The 14,554-nt window shown below is 43.0% G+C and overlaps 1 protein-coding gene across 12 annotated transcripts in view; it reads right to left on the reverse strand.

Annotated features, from left to right (window-relative positions):
- The window catches only part of gphnb (gephyrin b), an 87,157-nt gene that overhangs the window by 45,394 nt on the left and 27,209 nt on the right, over window positions 1–14,554 (reverse strand). For all 12 annotated transcript variants that reach the window (XM_034076337.1, XM_034076336.1, XM_034076332.1 and 9 more), the window contains exons 3-6: window positions 6,924–6,981; window positions 6,648–6,740; window positions 2,858–2,952; window positions 1,851–1,917 (exon numbers count right to left, since the gene is read on the reverse strand). In XM_034076337.1, coding sequence (XP_033932228.1) covers window positions 1,851–1,917; window positions 2,858–2,952; window positions 6,648–6,740; window positions 6,924–6,981 — 313 coding nt within the window. The remainder of the gene's footprint in view (window positions 1–1,850; window positions 1,918–2,857; window positions 2,953–6,647; window positions 6,741–6,923; window positions 6,982–14,554) is intronic.

A 14,554-nucleotide genomic window follows, 5' to 3' on the forward strand; every position in this document is an offset into this window, starting at 1 on the left:
TAAATACTAAATGTCTGATCCCTGCTAGACAATGTGAGATCATGTGTTTTGGACCTCTCGTGGCTGCAGTGAACAACAACTGCTTCGATAGCTACATTAATTTCCAGCAATCCGCTTAGCTTAAAATAAGCCTTAGCTACACCTGTTGCAGGCCGCATGTTGGCTTTTGTTGTGGATCAAAAACTGACATTGATATACAACTTCGGTCATGTTGTGAACCGGAGAATCAGCATATACATTCTAGTTTGCAAACTATCAAACCCAGGCTTTCCAACACCCACCTGTTCCTCACTAACCGCCCCCAGCGTGTGAGACTTGGCCTCCATCACTCCTCCACCCGCACTCTCAGCACCGGCTCTCCTCAGGGCTGTGTGCTGAGCCCTCTCCTGTACTCGCTCTACACCCACGACTGCAGTCCAGCCCACCCGGAGAACATCATCGTCAAGTTTGCTGACGACACCACTGTGGTGAGGCTCATCTCAGGAGGAGACGAGTCGGCCTGCAGGAGCGAGGTACTGAAGCTCTCAGCGTGGTGTTCAGTGAACAACCCGGCACTGAACCCCACAAGAACCAAAGAGATCATCGTAGACTTCAGGAGGAATACTACCGAGGGTCCACACCTTCAAGTTCCTCGGCGTCCTCATCACCAACAACCTTTCCTGGAAGGACAACACCACAGCTGTCATCAAGAAGGCCCAGCAGCGTCTGCACTTCCTGAGGGTGCTCGGGAAGAACAAGTTGGCCACTAAGCTGCTGGTGACCTTCTACCGCTCTACCATCCAGAGCCTACTGACATACTGCATCACAGTGTGGTCCGCCAGCCGCTCTGAGGCCGACAGGACGAGGCTCCAGAGTCGTAAAAGCAGCACAGAGGACCATCGGCTGCCCTCTCCCCTCCCTGATGGACGTGTACGCTGCCTCAGTAGAGCCAACCACATGATCAAGGACAGCTCACACCCCGGCTTTCACCTGTTCAACCTGCCGCCCTCCGGCAGGCGCTACAGGTGGATCACATCCAAAACAAACAGACAACCATCATTGCTCTTAACACCTGAAATCATGTGAATCAATGTGACTCTGTACATATATACACATATATCATTACTATTATTATTATTATTATTATTATTATTATTATAAATACCTACTATTATTATTTATTACATTACAGATTTAATTGTTATACTCTAGGAAATAATTACTGCACTTGATTCCTTATTCCTTATTCCTAAGTATGTATGCTGCGTGTATTTGTTGTCTTACTGTATGTTGTGATGTTTTTGTTTTGATGGCACCCTTGAAAGGGAGAAGCATTTATTATGATCTCGTTGTACATGTATAATGACATTAAACGATTCTATTCTATCCTGGATGTGTTATGATGGAATAAGGCAAGAGACAATTTAACTTGATTATTCATGTTTTTGTTATCTGCGCCTCCATCCTCCATCTCCACTGCCAAGAGGTTGACAGTTGAGTGAGATTCAAATCTTCTTAATTTGGCACGGGAAAAGGAGGCACACCTGGCAGAGCTCTGTCCTCCACTGAGTGCCTTTTCCACTCGGAAATTGTCCCAAAAGGAGAGTTTTATGGTCACTTCCTATATGGACTGCATTTGGCCCGTATCCAGGGCGATCTTCCTCTCATTCACTCAGTGATGGCCTCACCTCCAGGTAGTTAAGGACACTCTGATATGGGGGCCAGGACCTGGGGACCCCATTAACTCCCCAACTTAAATGGGTATTCATAATTCATCAAGAAAATCAAGCACAGCAACTGATCTTTCCGCCTTAATACCGCTAACCCTGGATAGCAGTGATGTTGTTCCGTCTCTTCGCAGCGTGTCCTACCTGGGAGCCTTTCTTGCTTCCTGGTAAGTTAATGATGAGCGTCTTCCCTCGGATACCACACACAGGTCTGCAACGCACAAACACAGGGGAACGTTTTTTACTAATACAGAGGAAGAAAAGCGTCACAGCTCTGCTTGATCATGGTGATATATGCCTCTCCTTCCACCCTAAAGCCTCCATTCAGTGTATCCCAGTGTTCTGCACTTCATCACAGGTGATAAATTAACTCTCTCCGTTTTGTCTTACATGAAAAGATGGAGCATTATGAATCTATACTTTAAGGCTCTAATGGAATAACTGCCAGTAGTAAAACAGTCATTATAATGCCAGGTCAAAGGACATTAGCATGTACCATATGTCATATTTGAGTCTCTGCTTGTACAGTACATGTTTCATCTTGTGCACTATGTCTCTCTTCATTAATACAATCTTGGTCTCAATGAGGCTGCCTCTTCACATAAGGCAGGGGTGTCAAACTCAATTTCAACTCGGGCCACATTAGCATCATGGTTGCACTCAAAGGGCCGGGTTTTATATATAAGACTATATAAGAATAAATATATAAATATATAATATTAAATAATGTATTATATTACATTATTGCCTCTGCATTGGTTTATTATCGGATAGGGTAATAACTTCATAATTAACCAAGTCTGAAAGCAGAAGTCTGGGCAAACAATTGCAAGTCTCTTCAGTGCGCATATCACAAAATGATTTAAAAAGAAAAGCCAAATACTGGAAAAACAAAAACAAAAAAGTGACATTTTGAAAAAAAAGTGCATTGAGATGCATTGTGGGACATGTAGTTTATGGGCAATGTGCTTCTGTAAAGCGGCATGTAACCGTATAATAAACGTATTATATTATTTGCAAGCTCTTGTGGGGCCACATGAAACGAAGTCGCGGGCCGGATTTGGCCCCCGGGCCTTGAGTTTGACACCCCTGACATAAGGGATTAAGAAATAAGTAAATGATAAATAAAAGTGTGTGAGAGTGTGTCTGACCTGGAGAGCATGCCTAGTGGTGTGACGTTGAGGGATCCCATCAGCATGGCCAGAGACATCCCTGGAGCCTCGCGCTCTATCACCTCCTTCGTGGCCTGGAGAGAGGAGAGATGAAGAGGAGGGTCATTAGAGGGATAATAACTGAACAGGTGTCCATCATGAGTAGTATTTATAAAACAATTGATTCGATTGCCTTCTGTTGAGGTTAGTGTCTTTCTTCATACAATAACATGCTACCTGTGGCATAACTCAGTGTAATACAACTACTTTGTAGTCAGTGGGACCTTGATGAACAGGCTCTGCTTCAATTGTAAAAGTGCAACTAAATGAACGTTATAGTAGACTTTGGATATGGAGCAGATGGGATCACATGAAAAACTGAAATTGGGTGTGATTTGCCATTTTTAAATTAAGTGTAGGCTTTGAAGTCTTTCCATTTGTAATAAAATAGAAAGATTTTCAGAGACTGAAATGGAAAAAGTGTTGAACATCCCAATTTCTCATACTCATATGACACAATGTAAAAACAAGATATTGATCTGTTTCTGGAATCTAGAGGGTCCAGCAGCAAGAGGGACAACTAATCTCTCTGTTGTGTGTTCATGTTGTATAATGAAAAAATACATTTAACATTGTAGGCAAAAAAGATTAATCGAGATAAATGAGACACAGATATTGATTTCTCCTTGCATGTTGACTGATTGGTCTTTTGATCGCACGCCTACAGAACATGTGTTGATATCACTGTTACACCAACCTCCTCGATGCCTGTCTTGACTCAAAACATCTGGACTGCCCTTCACATATCGATTTACAATCCCTCGTGCACAATCCATCTCTCAATTGTCAGAAAGCTGAAAAATCCTTATCTGCCCTGCCTCCTCCCCGTGTACATCCCTATTAGCGAACATGATTGATTCAATCTTTGAAATCTAAACAGGAATATGTCTTTTTCTCGGTCAGTCTGTATCCGACACTTTGATCTGAGAGGAAACTGAGGGGTGGTGGTGTTGCCAATGTATTCGTCTTTGCAGATGTATGCAACAGATGCATTTCTTAGTGTGTATACAATGGTGGGACTGCAGTTGATGCGGCGTGTTCTTGACAGATAGACGGCGGAGCAGATAGTGCCTTCTTCTCCAGCTGTGTGTGTTGGGTGCCCTTGAGTTGAGTGACACTTCAAACGCACCATTAGTGAGGGGAGAGGGGAGAGACAAGACTTCAAAGCGCTGAGGAGCCACTGATGAGCATCGTGGGCTTGGACTCAGGAGAGCAGGGAGATGGAGAGGGAGGGGTGAGGCGTGAGGAGAAGGAAAAGAGTGTGGGAGGGACAGAGGTGAGGTGAGATGGAAACAGGAGGAAAGGAGATGGAGAGGGAGGGGTGAGGAGAAGGAAAAGAGTGTGGGAGGGACAGAGGTGAGGTGAGATGGAAACAGGAGGAAAGGAGATGGAGAGGGAGGGGTGAGGAGAAGGAAAAGAGTGTGGGAGGGACAGAGGTGAGGTGAGATGGAAACAGGAGGAAAGGAGATGGAGAGGGAGGGGTGAGGCTGGATTTAGACCTCATCACACAATGTCACTGATTGGGAGAAGAGGGAGATGGGTTTGATTCAACAGGTGGGAGAAAGTGGTGTAGGGAAGAAACAGGTCTTATATGTGTGATGAGGGGAGGAGTGGGAGGAGTGTATCTTAATGTGGGGTTTTCATGAGGTGGAGCTATATTTTCGGACTAATTTATTTCGTGGAAGACACATTTAAAAAAAAAAAAACGTTGCTACTTAACACTACTATATAAAATATATATGTAATATTATCAGCGTCAAATATTAGTGTTAGGATTAAGTAATTACTTGTTAATAATACTATAGTTGATGGTATAGCAGAAGAACAACAGGCAATCTATTAAGTAGATTATAGGGACCTCAGCTATATTTGAGTCCCTGCAAAGAGAGTAAAAACAGAAAGATGCACCTCATCTGAAACCATGTACTCCTGCTTTGTATGTCATAATATCTCAGCTGAAGTTGTGCAAATTCCAAGTTGTAAAAAGTTCCCTCCTTTTCTGCTGTATAGATGTGTTTCTGTCTTGCTTTGGCAGAGTTGGCTTGGGATCTCATAATGAAAGTTGTGAATACCTTGTGAACGCTCCGGCCGTTTTGTCTCTCAATAAATATCAGTGTATTGACTAAGGCGAATCCAGTTTCCATTCCTTTCCTGCACATTGGTTCTACATTGCTAAACAGAAGTTTTCTTCACAAAAACACTCAATATTTAATGATTGTATTGCTTCGGCCGACCAAGACAAATATTGGTTTCAAAGATGACATCAATCTTGATTGCTGCTGTAGAAAGGGAGGACGCAGGTCAGATAAGGACTTTCAGACAGCGGCTTTTGTCAATTACAGTAAACGTATTACTTAGCGTGACAGCAAAACATGGCAGTTGAAGTAAGTGACATGTTTATTTCAGAGAGGATACCAAAGGCTCTTTGATTAGAATAAAGGTATGACATGTAATCTGTAACTTCTGTCCTGCTTCTGGCGAAAACACAATACAGTCATGTGTGTCGTGTGCAGCCTTTAACACACAGAGACAGACGGAGAGATATCGCTGCTTCCAGCATGCAGCGTTGAATCAGATAGCAGGTTGTTATCAGAGAATACAGTGTGTACGTGTCCTCCCCCTTCCAGGAAGGTTGCTGTCTGCCATGATTGATGAGGACCAATGATACTGCTGAGAACCACAGCTCAGCCCCTGCCAAATTGCTTGTGTGTGTGTGTGTGTGTGTGAGGTTGTCTGAGTACATGTAAGACAGAGGTATAGCAGTGCTAATCCAAACAAGGTAAGGAATAGATAAGAAACAGAAAGACTACATGTTGAGGCTTGCATGTGTACACAGAAGTAAACTGGCTTCACAATAGAGATAAACAACAAGCATGTTTGTATTAAAAACTTTACACACTTTTAAACTTTAAATGTTACGTTGTTGTAAATGAAACCACATAAAACCAGCAATAACAAGGGGAAAGAAAGCATCATTAAACCTGACGTGAAGCCTGCAATGACAATGTATTTGTTTTGGCATCATTTAAATTAAAATAGTTTATGTTAATGTCCCAAGAGTTGTTCATATATTTTAACTACTGGCATATAAACTATATATAGCATGTAGAGCAGTGTACACACTTTTACAATCTAAAGTAGTACATCAGATTTTAGTATGAAAAACAAATGTGTGCACCATTTGGAAACATGTCAATATAAATATATATTTATTATACTATCCCACTGCCACCTGTCTCCCATTACCCATTATCTCTGAATTGCTTGCTCCATGATCCCATATCTTTGTCATAAAACAATGAATCAATAATGATCTACAGTAACTTCTGCCTCTTTATTTCCCATGTGACTGTGGGGCTAATTACACTTTGTGTTCAAATCAGAGCTGCAACACAATCAGCAACAATGTGTCATCAGCAGAAAACGTTGAATGAAGCACAGGCAGCAACAAGAGACATCTACCTTCCTCGAGGACACATCATGCTAACCTCATACTTGTGTTGTAGTTGTGTAACACTACGTTCCTTCTTGTGACCTCACGATTGAACCGCAAGCTGAACTCGCTGATTCTTATGTAACATGTGCCTGGGTTTGTTTTAATACTACTCTCAAGCTTTTTCTTATACAGTTTGCAACAACGAATGAAATACAATACTTTCAAGGCCAACATTGATGGATTCAACATTGAACACATTTAAAACAAAACACAGAGACATCTACATGAACCCACCTCTGGTGTGACGTCTCTCGGGGCAAAGCCAGTGCCTCCGGTGGTAAGGATGAGGTTAAGTTCCTTTTCATCGCACCAATCCACCAGAGTCTCCTGTTCACACACACACACACACACACACACACACACACACACACACACACACACACACACACACACACACACACACACACACACACACACACACACACACACACACACACACACACACACACACGAATAATCAATATTTAGAACAAATCGACCTTAGAATCAAAAGACAGAAATATGACATACCTTGATTTCGTCGATCTCATCTGGCACTATCTTGTAGGCCGTGATCATACCCCCCAACCTGAGAAAGGAAGAAAGCCGTCATTATTAACGTATTAGATTTCAGTCATGATACTTAACAGACATCAGAAACACAATCCACTTTTATTTTGCAACCTTTCTACAGGAAGGTCAAAAGGGTCAGCTAAGGACCTTCGGACCGTCAGTCAGTGTTTTTAACAACCTTTTAGCAGAAGTGGAGAGCTTCGGGATGACCAGTTAAAAGTGAGGTAACAGGCCTGGGATATTATGGGCTCAACGTTTACATTTTTCAGAGGAATAAAGCGGAAAATACCCCTCTACTTAAACCTAGACGTGAACTCTGAAGCTTTTAAATGTGAGGTTTCTCTAACAGAGACAAAGTGTGTTCTCCACTGCCTGGTCTGACAGCAAACAAGACTTTAAAGTAACCTTACATCCCTCATTCCAGACTGCATTGGTCTGTGAAGACACTGATGGAGAGGAAAGAGAACAGACGACAGAGATGTAAAAGATTCAGGAAGAGTATGAGTCGAGTGAGCCAGGAAAAAGAGAGAGACCTAGGAATGTAACCGGAAGTATGGAGGAGAGAGAGGATGCCCTTGAACATCCTCTCCTGAATGCTTTTCCACAGGACGGCCCACAGAAGAGGGAGCTCTGACAAGGACAGAGCTGCTGTTAAACTGCAACCCATGGCGACCTCCTGTGGCCACACCGGGTATGACACCCAAAAAAGAACAACCCCAGGCTCAAGGTGAAGGCTCTGCACACAGACACCCCTTATGTAACCCTTTTCCTTTTTTTTTAAGGAGCGCTATTTTTGGGAGCCTACTGCATCATGTATCCCCTCCGCGTCAGCCACTTAAACGCCATGATACCCAGCCTCAGACAAATACCCATGAACGCTAATGCATCCACTTCTTTTTCTGCCGTTCAGACGCTATTATCCACACGGAAAGTCTCGCTCTTCACACACCGAGTTACAAAGGGGGAAAATGCTGCATCCTGGGAAACATCATTCAACAAATCCATCGGCTCTGCTCGGTTTTCAAACTGTGCAGCGGAGCAGCAAGAGAGACACACTAGCGAGGAAACACCAAAATACTGCAGCAAGAAGCATGCATGGAGACCAAGCAAGAAACTCAGAGGGAATCTGCCTGCTTCTGACAAAAGAGGCAGAGAAGGATCATTAAAGAAGTTATGTGTTCATGATACACTGCACATGCAAGGCTACTTCCACTAACTTGTGCACCCACACACTCCCCTGCTGACATTCCTGTGATGGCGCGAGTGATTTACTTCTCTTGATGTGCTCTGGGGTGGGGGGGGGGGGGGGGATTTGGCATCTCTGTATGTGTCTGAGTGTGTGTGATTGTGTTCATGCATGTGCATTCGTCCGTTTATGTGTTTGTGTGTGTGTCTGTGTTACACCTCGGGAGAGTAAAGGAGCTGTCAGGACAAATCACCTCTCTCCCTCTCCTGGGGTTTTTATGCCTCTCTGTTTCAGCCCAAATGAAAATATGCTCAACACAAATAACTAGGGTTCCTTCCCACCGTTTCCTAGGCAACCCCTCATGCCTGAAGCCTGGAGTTGCTGTGTTGATCGTGAGTGTGTGTGTGTGCCGGTGAATGTCAGTTTTTTGTGTGGCTTTTGTCACTATCGGGGATGCCATTTCTGTGCGAAGGCAGCAATATGTCGCTGACTGGACGTTTTTGTGTGTGTTGCATGGGCAGGACATCTCTTTGAGGCATAATGTGATTTGTGTGTTCATGCTAAACACACATGTGTTCGCAAACTCATCATGCGTTATTCAGTGCATATCATCTGCATTATTGCTACATGTGAGAGTGTACAGTAAGCTTGTTGACATACAGTATATGTAATTGTAGAATTGCTGTGAGTGGAATGTGCACATATTTTTACATGTCGGTATTTTTTGTTATGGGTGTATATTTTAGTGTATGTATATGTGTGTCTTTAACTTTACTGTTTAATCCTTGACATTGTCATTAAATATGTATTTGCAGTGTTGATCTGTTTTACATCTAGATATGTCAAAAAGATCGAATTAGGTGTGTTTATATAATATGCATGTAACATATGCCTCGTTGTATGTGTCTCACATGTGGAAGCATACAGTGTGTGACGTCCCACTGCAGCCAAGGACCTTTGTTGCACGTCATCATTTGAATGTACATGATTATGCAAACATATGTGTATATCTGTGCATATATGTGTACATGCAGGCATACAGTACATGGAAAGTGTGTGCGGGTGTAGATGTAAATAGAGCTGCAAAGACAAATAGACTAATCAATTAGACAATTGAAATAAAATAATAACTATTACGAGATAATGGATTAATCTTTTATGTCATCATTCATGTGAAAATGTTTAAAGCCTCTCAAAGTTGGAGATTTCCTGTTTTAAAACACATTCAACTAAAAAGTATATTATGTGTTTTCACATTGACAAAACAAGATATTTGAAGACATCCCTTTGAACTTTTAAGATATTTAAGTAGATATTTTTCACTATTTTCTGACATTTTATAAACCAAGGAATTCATTACAAATATAATCTGCAGATTAATCAATAATAAAAAAGACAATTCTATTTGCACCCTGGGTGTATACAGCACAGCAGAGACACGTGATTTGAGAACATCCCCTTGAACTTTGAGATATTCATGTGAATATTTGTCCATGTGCAGTCATGTGTGTTTTAGCATGACAGGGTCCTTTCCAAATAGAGTGCTCGGCTGCATTCGGGTTGGTGTGCTCTAAAATGAGGGGTGGGGGGAAGGGTCTGCCACATTTGAATCTCTAACACCCATCTTTGTCCCTTTGTAAGTCGGAGGGTTACGACACGACAAGTCCTTCGTCAAACTGCAGGCCGGAGGAGTTCAGCCTGGAATAAAGGCTGTTGCTCGAGGTGTGGACAAACCCTGATGTGAACAGAGGAAGGAATGGGGGAGGGAGATGGGGGGGGGGGGCATAGCAGTGGTTTTGGCCTGAAAGCCCGGACGCCTCGACCAGCTGTTTCTATAAATAAAAGCAGAGAAAGGAAGATAAAGAGAGAAAAGAGTGAGAAACAGGAGGGGTCGACTGTCAGGGGCACACTTAACAAGAGAGGGGGAAGTATGTGTGCATGTGAGCCAGCTGCAAATCTCTGTGGTTGTGGGACACTTCCAAGATAAGACCCATCTGCCAGGGTGATTTCATTAATAATACAAGCTCTTTGTACAGGGCACTCAATCTCACTCTCTCTTCCTTTCTCTTGCTTCTTTACACACTCTCCGCCCAGGGAGGAGCGCAGAGGCTCGGCCATCTCAACACTCCCCCGTAGTGGCAAGGAGTCGAGCCCATTACAGCCGAGTTGTTGCTTCGTCCATATGTAGGAAAGCTCTCAAGGGGTCACCTCTCAACATGTTAGCTGATAGAGGGAAGGAAGGAGGGATGGAGGAGGAGGAGGAGCGGAGTAGCCCACCTCTTCAAACCCCCATCGTGATGAGAGCTCTGAGTGCTCAGCGAGGGGTTCCACTCTCATGGTCCCACTCACAGCCACACACACACACACACACACACACACACACACACACACACACACACACACACACACACACACACACACACACACACACACACACACACACACACACACACACACACACACACACACACACACACACACACACACACACACACACACACACACACACACACACACACACACACACACACACACACACACACCCCACAAGCGTTGTATTTATTTACAGAATAAATGTCACCCTGGTTCAGACGCGCCATGGCTGACAGCGCCTCTCCCCTTTCACTTTCTTTCTCTTTCCCATCCCGGCCCTGCCGCACATCGACCCGGCTGCATATATTTAAACAGCAAAGTTAACATCTGTGGCCGAACAAGCACTGCTCATGTGTGTTTCAATAACCTGCAACGCAAACTATACTTTGAGCAGGACTGCAGGTAGAGCCTCAGGATCATTCAGACTTTACTGTGACACACGCTGAGGCACATCGTCAAACACATGTGTGTGTTATAGGGAAGTCCATACAAGTCAAAGTGTGTTATAGATAAATAGATAGATAGATCTTTATGTTGTCATTGTACAGGTACAACGAAATTACAATAAACTCAAGGTGCGAACACGGAACAACAAGACAATATAAAAACAACAAGACACTATAAAAACAACAAGACACTATAAAAACAATAAAAACAATAAATGGGACTTAAAATAGACATGATAGGGAATATGTACATAAATAAATAATAAATAAATTAAATGGGATGTTGTTTTCACGGATAAAGCGCTTCCACTGAGTAATCCGATTTCTAGCAAATCATGTCTGCTGAAGATGTTATTTGCCCAGCATGATGTTAACAACAGTGAAAAAAAGATATACAAATAAACATGAAATAACATTAAAAAGGCACGAGACTTGAGTCCTGAAGCCGCTGCGACTGGTCGCGCCGCCATCGCCATTGCAAAGTGAGTTATACTCTTATTGGTGTGGTTCTCTGGGCGACCCTGTGTCCTAAAAAGTATGTTCTCTGCATTGTATTATGTTATGAGAACATTTTTATTTCTATCGGATGGCAGTTTTTCATTTTTCCTTTAACAATTTAAAGAAAACTAAACAAAAGTGCAACAAAACTACTTGGCCAAGTTAAGTGAAACTCCCTGGTTTGGCTTAAGAATAATTGGCTTGTTACGTCATTTAAGTTTTGGAAGTAACTTAAAATGAAGAAAATTAATTTCACGACTCTCCTGGGCGAAGTCCACCTCGTGCTCCTTACTAATCCGGTTGAAAAGATTTCCCTTAAAACTCAATTGAACATGTAATGAGGAAGATTAGGGCCACGTGTGAATTGTTTTTAGATTTAAGTCAGGATTCTGAGAAATGATTCACATTGTGAGAGAAAATTATATTCTGACTTTAATTTCAGAACTCAAATCATTCACTAAAAAATTCACAAAAAAACGTGTTTTAGGAACCCATGCTGCTCTCAGTACGGGTTTGTGTGTGTGTGTGTGTGTGTGTGTGTGTGTGTGTGTGTGTGTGTGTGTGTGTGTGTGTCCTGACTGTCTCCTGACTGTGAAATTGAGCCTCACTGTCACCCATCTGATTGACTCCTAGCTATTCTTAGCCGTGACAATTTGTAAAATTGGCAACATTTGTTACAACACAAGTCGCTGCAGGGCAGAGACAAAGAGTTGGCTCAACAGCCCTGAAAGGGAAGCATGCTCAGCCTCAGACACACAAACACACACATGACATGCCAGAATATATGAATCCAAACGAAAGCACTCGCTCACACTCAAAAGACTCATGCAAATCTCACACCTGTACACACACACCTGCCTCATCTGTGTGTCCTTGAGCTTTGGTATAATTTGTTTAACCTCCCTCTGCTACTCTCATACATATCATTTTTCTCCCCACCTGACACACCTCTGGATGCTCCTGAATACCAACCTGGGAGACTGATTGATTGCTAAAGCCAATGTGTGTGTGTGAGTGTGTGAGTTTGAGCTGCTGTGATTATAGTTTATGATACATGTCCTGCTGCCTGTAACTCCCTCCCTTCCTTCCCTCCCTCCTTAGTCTCTGTTCCTCGCACCGTCCCTCTCTCCGTGTCTCTGTCACAGCGGCGTTGGCACATTGAGGGCAGAGTGTTCCGGCTGGTCAACCTGATGGAGCCGCTGACTCGTGGCGTGGCGTGGATTAACATGGCATGGAGGATCTCAGTCCAGAGCAGCCCGTCTGCATCAGCTCCCATCACCGAAGCACAGCAGAGCAGAGAGGGCTGGAACACCGAGTGCCAGCCTGGATGTCCAATTGAAATGTGAAACAGCACCCTGTGGTACCCAACATCAGCCACCTCTCAGCACCCTGATCCCAAAGTGTCTTCCAGAGACCTTAACTCCAACATCACCACCCATCACTGGAAGTCCATTCGTTTCCCATAGAGGAGAACCAGCCACAAAGCACTACATAAACAGACTTTCCAACCAGAAAGCAGGCACGTGATGATTGATATATGATGATACATGCGCCACAGAAAACATCAGGACTTCTCTATGACTATGAAAGTTAGAGTAAGAGTCCAACCCAGTCCTCACACTTTGACTATAGGAGCTCCTAAAGGCGGATGCTCTTAGAAATTACATTTGTATATTACTCAATAGGAATTTATCAATGGATTATGTTGACTGGCTATGTTTTTTCTGTCCAAACTGTACAGTACAGTAGCAGTACAGTAAAGTGGCAAATGTACATTTTCTCCAAAATCAGCGCAAATAAAGCAAACTTTACACAAGCACAACTACATGTGTTAATGTGTCGTATAACTTGAATAAAATCCTTCAAATCAATGATTTCTTAATGTGCGGCTTTAACAACAACAACAACAACAACAACAACAACAACAACAACAACAACAACAACTGTAAAACAGCCACAAAGAACTCACATACATGATTTAAAGCTTGTTCATGGACATATAAGAACAACCAAAAACAATACAAAGCCATTTCTAATTTTCCCGAGGGTGCAAACCGTACAAATAAGCCTGTGATAAATCTCTAATCACTCTCTGGCGCTCCGTCTAACACACGACATGGCACAAGCCTCCTCCTCACACTGCCTCTTTGTGTCACACTGACTTGACACATGCATTACACATCGGCCTGAAAATAAACATACCGTAAGCGTAAAGGACATGACAAGCATGGATCAGACCAGGGTCCCACAGCGCGGGAACTGTAGACACTCCGGCGATATTGACGTGTGATATTGTGACAGAGGAGGCTCCAGCAAATCAATGGCTGTATGGGGAATGACTCCAATGTGTACAGAAGCGTGTCTGAGGCCGCATGCCGTGGGTCACAGTTTGTAGTGATCAAGCCATGGGCCAAAGCTGCATTTTGAAAGGCTACATGTGATGTGTGCGTTGATATGAAATACTCTTATTGATCAGAGGAGCTGACATTGCTCAAGCTCCAACGATAACTCTTGGTCCCAATGTGTTCAGTTTGATGGGCTGTCTTCTGAGTGGTTAAACATCACTAATGGTGTACCACAAGGTTCAGTTTTAGGTCCGCTATTATTCTCTATCTATATTAATAGTTTAGGTGAAAATGTCGAAGGAGCAACCTTACATTTTTATGCGGACGATACCGTTATGTACTGTGCAGGTCCCTCGATTAACGAGGCTGTTGTTAAATCACAGGCTGTTTTTAACATTATTCAGGCTCAGCTCTCTGAACTTAAGCTCCTTTTAAATGTGGATAAAACCAAGGTAATGCTCTTTTCTAAAGCTAAAGCTTATTATTGTATATTGTAACTACGCAAGGAATACAACTTGAAGTGGTTACCTGTTATAAATACTTGGGTATCTGGCTTGATGATTGTCTCACTTTTAAATGTCATGTCAATAACCTGCTTAAAAAGCTGAGGGTTAGGCTAGGTTTCTTTTTCAGAAACAAGTCCTGTTTCTCGCTTGAGGCCAGGAAAAGGCTAGTCACTGTGACCTTTTGACCTGTGCTGGACTATGGGGATCTGGTCTATATGAATGCACCTGCCCATTA

The sequence above is a fragment of the Pseudochaenichthys georgianus genome, chromosome 24 (assembly GCF_902827115.2).
Source record: "Pseudochaenichthys georgianus chromosome 24, fPseGeo1.2, whole genome shotgun sequence".
Classification (NCBI taxonomy): Eukaryota; Metazoa; Chordata; class Actinopteri; order Perciformes; family Channichthyidae; genus Pseudochaenichthys; species Pseudochaenichthys georgianus.